Source organism: Mastomys coucha, unplaced genomic scaffold, assembly GCF_008632895.1.
Source record: "Mastomys coucha isolate ucsf_1 unplaced genomic scaffold, UCSF_Mcou_1 pScaffold13, whole genome shotgun sequence".
NCBI lineage: Eukaryota > Metazoa > Chordata > Mammalia > Rodentia > Muridae > Mastomys > Mastomys coucha.
This window is the reverse complement of record NW_022196895.1, coordinates 16,342,529-16,349,912: the sequence shown is the minus strand read 5'-3', so window position 1 is coordinate 16,349,912 and position 7,384 is coordinate 16,342,529. Positions and strand designations below refer to the sequence as shown.

The 7,384-nt window shown below is 44.1% G+C and overlaps 1 protein-coding gene across 2 annotated transcripts in view; it reads left to right on the top strand.

Annotated features, from left to right (window-relative positions):
* The first annotated feature begins 2,717 nt into the window (after positions 1–2,717).
* The window catches only part of Dsc3 (desmocollin 3), a 39,205-nt gene continuing 34,538 nt past the window's right edge, over positions 2,718–7,384 (top strand). The window contains exons 1-2 of one of the 2 annotated variants that reach the window (XM_031365044.1): positions 2,718–2,742; positions 2,960–3,176. In XM_031365044.1, coding sequence (XP_031220904.1) covers positions 3,108–3,176 — 69 coding nt within the window. In that variant the 5' untranslated portion in view covers positions 2,718–2,742; positions 2,960–3,107. The remainder of the gene's footprint in view (positions 2,743–2,959; positions 3,177–7,384) is intronic. The other variant, XM_031365045.1, reaches the window with a different exon arrangement.

Below are 7,384 nucleotides of genomic sequence, written 5' to 3'. Positions count from 1 at the left end.
ACCAGGCTGGCCTCGAACTCAGAAATCTGCCTGCCTCTGCCTCCCAATTGCTGGGATTAAAGGCATGCGCCACCACCGCTGGGCCTGTTGATGGCTCTTAAACACTAGGATCTGTGGATGGCTCTTAAACATTGGGATCTGTGGATGGCTCTTAAACACTGGGCAGAAGTTCTTGAATGAAGGTTCCATTTGGTACCAGCTTCTAGCAGCCTTTTGAGTGGACCCCCAAGTCAAGCTTATTGTTTATTCAATATCCTAGGAGACTTGCAGGTGCCTTCTAGCAATGCTGCAGCTTGCTATCCCAAAAAGTGGCTGTAAGGTAAAATCCCAGGGCAGAATTGCTTGATTTTGTGTCACTGGAATGATTATTCAAGGCCATTATCTGCCTGTTCTTCACCAAAACTGTTTCAATTTCTTGTTGACAGGTTTCTTTCAGGCATTCTGGGGCCCTGGCACAGTTATTATAGAAGTGTTTGAGGTGATCCACACTTGCTATATCCCTTATCACAGATACAGAGATTGAATGATGTGCTAGACCGGTTGGTGTTAGGTTGCACAAGCTAGGCCGGATCAGTGGATCACGGGTCAGCCTCTATCTCCTAAGAATATGTCTTGCCATATTCTTGAACCATAGACTTGAACCAGTGTTATTTTTTAGGAGGAAACTAAAAGTAACTGTCCTATCAGTAGGCTTATCAATACTGTGTACCAGACAATACTGTGTACTAGCCCCTGGGGGTAAGACTCTAATTATGCTAAGATCTAGTTGATGTCTTTAAAAATATAGAAACATATACAATAGAGCAGAATGCATAAAATACATATCTACCTATGAATGTGTCTATGCATAGAGACACACATATTCCATAATGATTAAGGGAGAATCATATAAAAGAATAGTTTTATGAATAATGAACCTGAAAGCTTTTGACAAGCCCTTAGTAATCAATTTCATATATGCTGAAATTGAATGAATTGTTATTTCTTGTAGGACAAGCTCTAGTTCCTCCATATAGCTTGTCCTGAGACAGCCATCCTAGCCTGACTCTGAGACACAGGCGTTCTCATCCAGCTGTTCTGAACCCATATTCCTTTTCTGTCTCCATCATGTAAGATGCTAAGTCTCTCCAGTGCTTCTCACACCCTGGCCTTGCTGCCTTTGCTCTTACCGGAACACTCCTAACCCTCCTCCTTTCTCTGTTCTTATCTCAAGCATCTTTGCTCCCTCATAGAATGAAGAGCCCTGCTCTAAAGTGTCTTGACTCTTCAGCCCTTCAGCAGGAGGAAGAATCCTGAATGGGACAACGTTGTGTTGACCTGTCCTTCCTCCTGTACAGCAGAAAAGCCAGCTCCACTCTGGATCCCAAACTGATGGAGTTTGGGGAAGACACACCTTTCCCTGTTGTTTCCCAAGTCAAGGAGGTTTGAGAACAGGAGCTGTCAATCTCCAGAGTGGGTAGATTTAAAGTGCTGTCTCTGAGACCAGAAGGGCCTTCCTTCCACACAGACTTCAGCTGATGGTGTCTTACCCTGATCAGGAAGAAGACAGTGGAACTAAATCTAAGTGTGTCTGAACCTTGAGAACTCAGGGAAGCCTCACGCTTTGGGGTACACGTGGCTTAGATCAGGATTTTCTCAGAAGTAATCAGGGGAGAGTGAATGAAGTCAGTCACATGCTTTCCACATTACTGTGCACCCATCCAGGGTTCTGACCAAGGATTTTGAATGGGCTTTGAAGATCGGCAACACAACTGACAAGGAGTTCTTCATGAATTCTGCCAGCAGAGCTCCAAAGGCCCTTATTGTGACAAACCAGGGGTCAAGGGTCTTCCCACCTAAACTTCAAGTCACTTTGGATAAAAACTGGGTCTGTGTTAATCCTTTCTCCAGCCCTTGGGACGGACGACTTTGGACCCTTTGTAAATGTCTATGGAATGATGGTGAATCTACAAAGCCCATTTTATGGAACACTGCTTGGCAGAGTTCCCTGTGACCACATCTGAAAGTTTTAATCTTAGTACAATCACACTGAAAAGGAAAAAAAAAAGAAAACCCATTTGACCAATAAGTGAACACGCAAAACGTCTCTCTCTCCCTCCCTCCCTCCCTCCCTCCTTCCCTCCCTCCCTCCCTCTCTCCCTCCCTCCCTCCCTTCCCTCCCCTCCTGTCCTCTCTCTGTCTCTCTGTCTCTCTGTCTCTCTGTGTCTCTCTGTCTCTGTCTCGCTCTCTGTCTCTCTGTCTCTCTGTCTCTCTCTGTGTCTCTCTGTCTCTCTGTCTGTCTGTCTGTCTCTCTCTCTCTCTGTCTCTCTGTCTCTCTCTGTGTCTGTCTCTCTCTCTGTCTCTGTCTCTCTCTGTCTCTGTCTCTGTCTCTGTCTCTCTCTCTCTCTCTCTCTCTCTCTGTCTCTCTGTCTCTCTCTCTCTCTGGTTTGGGTGTGGATAATGGTCAGGTAAGCACTTCTTTTCTCTGATTTTAATATCTGGCACAGATCATCCACGGCATTCGGAACAACTTTCCTTCAGCGGTTTATTTAAAAATGTTAATGAGGTTTGGAGAGACTACCTGGGTTTTGTTTCAACGTGTGAAGAAGTTGCCCAGATTTTGCACAGCAATGAACTGGATGGGAGGATCCTATGATCAGATCAGGTGCGTGTTCCTGGCACCTAGAGTAGAGTCAGAGCAGGCTGCTCCAGGTTTGGTAGTGGGGATGGATGCTCAGCACAGTGTCAGCGAAAGGGACGCGGGTAAGGTTGGGCGGCAACCCCGCAGGGCAGAAAAGGGGTGTGGGAGAGCTGGCAAAGGGTGGACCCGGGACCGCTTTCTCGGGGAGTGAGCTCCCTGGAGGCCGCGGGGAGCTCAGGGCAGGCTCAGGCAGCTCCAAGGCGGCCCCGGAGGTGATAAAACTTGAGAAATAACTAGGAGGGGCCACCCAGCACCCAGCGTCTCCTTGGTCCAATCCAGTTTCAGGCGAGAACATGCTCCTAGGCGAAGAAGCTTGAGAGAGGCCAGAGCGACTTCTAGGCAAGCTGCTGCGGAAACCCTCCTGCGCCCAGGCTCTTAGAGTCCCTGCTTGGCGCCCGCCTGCGTCCTCCTGAGGCTGCAAGGTGCCATGGCGGTCCCTGAGTTCCGGAGCCCTCAGTGCTGGGCTCAAAGCACGAAGCTGCTACTGACTCTCTGGGTGAGCCACTCATGGGTTCAATAGAATGGAGACCTAGATGGGGAAGGGGAAAAGGTGGATCATCTCTGGTCTCTATAGGGACTCAATAGGCTACAAGCAGTGGGTTGAGTGTCTTATTTCTTCCGTGGTTCAAGTTCCTTGTGGAGGAATGATAGGCGAAAAGTTATTCGAGGCGATTTCTTATTTAAGACTCGTCTTCTAGCTTCTCCGTGCTCTGGTATATTGGTCACAGTGGGCAGAAAATATGTGAGTCAAAACAAGGAGGACAGGTGTGTGTGTGTGTGTGTGTGTGTGTGTGTGTGTGTGTGTGTGTGTGTGTGTGTTTTGGGGAGGGTATTTAGGATCATCCATTTAGTAAAGGGCTGATATGTTGAAACTCCAGGGACTTCTTTTCCCTAGATGTGTGTTCGGCCCAGCAACCTTAGAGCAGGGTCAAAGCTGTGTCCCTGGATACTGTCCTATGGCTGTCTCTGAGAAATGATGTCCTCAGCTATGCTTCCCTTAAAAGATTACTCAAAAGGCTGGCCGAGCTGCGGTCCCCACGCCTGCTTGCTCACCTGTGCCCTGTGTGCCACGGATCCAGGTGTGGGGAGGTTGCTGAAGGGTTGCACTGGAAGTCCATGGGCAGACAATGGTACTAGAGTCGCAGGACTGATAGGCTGAGGAAAGATGTGTGTGGTGTTTTCAGCCGGGCCCTGTGAAGGCACTGCTCATGTGTAGACCATATCATTGGATCTCCTGTGTCATTCAGATCCAGAGTTGAGCTTGTGATCTTCCTGGAAAAGAAGTTAATGACAGTTTTCTAGAGCCAGGGAGACTAGATGTGGAAAACTAGGAATTCTGACCACATGGTCAAAGCTTCAGACCTGTCCTAGCTAGTTTGAGCGACACAAACAGAGTGGCTGAGGACATTACCACCTCGATGTTCCACAGACAGGCAAGTTCAGGGTGCCAGCGGACTCTGACTAGGGAGTTGGTACACTGTGCTATTCGGAACCTTATTTGTTTGAGAGTAGCTCATACTGACCTTGAACTAGCTATGTAGTAGCCTTGACCTCTGGATCCTTTGGCCTCCACCTTCTCTGTGCTGGCATTAGAGATTATGAACCACCTTAACTGGCTCTTGGCTAATTTTGGCAGGAGGGTCCAAGATTATCCCCCTTTTAAATCAGAAAGTTACAGACATCAGACTGATATTCATGATCTGAAATATATTTATGAGCCAGAAAAATGATAAATATGCCCACTAATCTGCCCCTGAAACACTAAGAGTTGGGGTTTTGAGTGACTGTAAATAAGCCCACTTCAAATACTATGCTCTTCTGGGATAGATATGTTCAGATAAATTTCCAACATTTTCGTTTAAAAATATGACTTTGGTATTTTACATTTTCATTGAGTAAGGAATTAGGAAACAAAAAGAGACTGTTTGTCTAGGATCTAGGTTATTAGCTGGGAGGTCAAAGAAGACGAGGCACTATAAGCCAGGGGACTGTGGATCAGGGCCCTTGGAGTGTCCAGGCTGGGAGTTGCATGCAAGTCTAAACAAGTGAATCAATTCTGCTCCATGGCGTGTTCCCTCATGGTTATTAAAAAGGAATTGCAGTGGGTACAAAGGGGTGTTGCTGACTCTTTTGCCTGCTTTGAGGACCATTTTCTTCTTGCCGAGGGTTGCCTCCTTCAGCCTTGGTATGAGTTATATGCCTAGTCTTATTGTAACTTGTTAGGCTGTGTTTGGTGGATGTCCCTAGGATCCCTGCTCTTTTCTGAAGAGAAAGAGGAGTGGATCTAAGGGAGAAGTGAGGTGGGGGGTGGGGCTGAGAGGAGAGGAGGGAGGGAAAGTGTGGTCAGGCTGTACTATATGGAAGAAAGAAAGAAAGAAAGAAAGAAAAAAAGAAAGAAAAAAAGAAAGAAAGAAAGAAAGAGAGAGAGAAAGAAAGAAAGGAAGGAAGGAAGGAAGGAAGAAAGAAAGAAGCTAACAAAGGAATTGCCCAGAGTTTAAAAACTGACTCTGAAATCAGAAAATGTACACAAATTGATAGGTTGTCTCAACAGTAGCTTCCAGCTTATAAAATTGTTAAATTTCATGACTGCACTTTGTTTTTTTTTGTTTGTTTGTTTTTTTGTTTTGACTCAGTGGCCTTTGAGCATAATATTAACGGGAGCATTTTAGAAACATCTTTATTCCCTAAAGGGTAATTATGGAACTTTAACAACAGTGTGACCTGCTTTGAGGAAGACTTTTCAAAGCAAATCTAGCACAAGTCAAAGACTCTGCACTTCTCCACCTAGAATTCGAACTGCCACTGAGTATAGCTGGGGGAGAAAGAGTCAAATTAGGAAGACAAACAGGAGAAAACCAACCATCTCACTCTTAATGAAGGTTCTTAAGCATTACCTTTAGGGTGTCTTCCCTGTCTAATGTAGTAGCAAATTAGCAGGAGGCCATATCAGACAAGCTGTTTTCTGTATTTTTTTTCTGAAAAATTTCTGCTTTTTGCGGATAATGGATCATTAGTACTTATGTTTAATGTATTTCTCCACATTGAGTCTGTGCTTGAGGCCTCACTAGCTTTTGTAATTGATAAGTGGTATGCATGTAGAGATAGTCCATCATTTTCCTAAAAGGACTCCTTTTTCAACACTCCTCGACCCATCCTCTCCTTTCCCTCCCTGGAGAGTATAAAGTTACCCACAGCTGATGTTGATAAACACGCCTTCCAACTTTTTAGGTTGTACTTTGACGTATGAGTGAAAGATGAGTTAAGCAAATAAAATAAGTAAAGGACAAGCAGTTTTATTTTAAAGCCTCATTATATGAAAGCCAGTGTTTAAGCCAGGCATGGTGGCATGTGTCATTAATGACAGCATCCTCTGGGCAGTCTTGGGAAGATTGCTAGTTTACATAGCCTGATCTACACAGCAGACTTTAGACCCGTGAGGCTACGTAGTCAGATTCTACACGCCAATAACAGAAAGAAAAGAAAATCAGACTTTTAACACGTATTTAGGCTGATTCATTTTCAGCCAGCCTTTCCCATGCCTAGTGAACCCCAGGCCTCATATTTGTTAACTGGCACGTTTTAAAAGAGATTGTTGATAGTCATATTGAAATGACTGTGTCTAAGAGCAACTATGACTATGGAATAAATACAAGGCTATGTACATTTTTTGACCTTGTTGTAATCCTCATGCCCGGTGTCTTCCATATAAGGCAACTCTGGAGACTTGTAAGTTAGTCACACTTCTCACTGAACTTGAATCCCCATCTTAAAATGAGTTTGATTAGAAGAAAATGTATTAGATTCATCTAACTACTGTGACTGCCGAGTTGTAGATCTCCACGTTTATCCTTGAGGCAGGAAGAATTCAGATGCTGGTGTTTCTCTTCTGTGGAGGATCAGTGTCCATAGGAGAAAGGAAAGGTTTAAATTCCAGTGTAGATCACTCTGCTCAGACAAGACATCAATCGCCATTTTCCTTCTGTATCTCTGGCTAGTGAACGCAGAGCTCTGCCCTTGCTGGAACACATGCTCTACAGCTGAGCCACACCCAATCCCATTTGGTAGCTGTATTTGCCTTCAGTGGAAAAAGGTGTATTGCGGAAGTCTCTTTTCTGTGTTGAACTCACAAAACTGAACTATTCAAAACTGAAACAATTGCAAATAGCTTCTTTAATCTCTCACTCTCCATTTGACATTACATCTTTAAATCAGAACTTAATAATATTTCTGATAGTTGAGCAATCACAACACTTGTAAAATTTATATGGTACTGTTAAAAAAAACAAAACTTGTTATATTATAAGGCTATTCAATTTTGTTCTCAATCAGATATTTGAAGTTACTCTGAGAGTTCTCCTTTTAAAGGTTTTTCTTTAAATTCAAGTTGTCAATCAAGTCGTTGATTTTATAAAAAAATAGTGTTTTGTATTTTAAAATGTATTACCTTCCTTCCTTTCCTCTCTCCCACCCTGCCTTCTTCCTTCCTTCCTTTTTATTTTTCTTCCCTCCTCCCCTCCCTCCCTCTGTTCTTTCTTTTCTTTCTCTCTCTCTTTCTTTTTTCTTCTTTCTTTCTTTCTTTCTTTCTTTCTTTCTCACTCTCTCTTTCTCTCTTTCATACTTTCCTTTCTTTCTTTCTTCCTCCCTTTCTTTCTTTCTTTCTTTCTTTCTCACTCTCTTTCTTTTTCTTTCATACTTTCCTTTCTT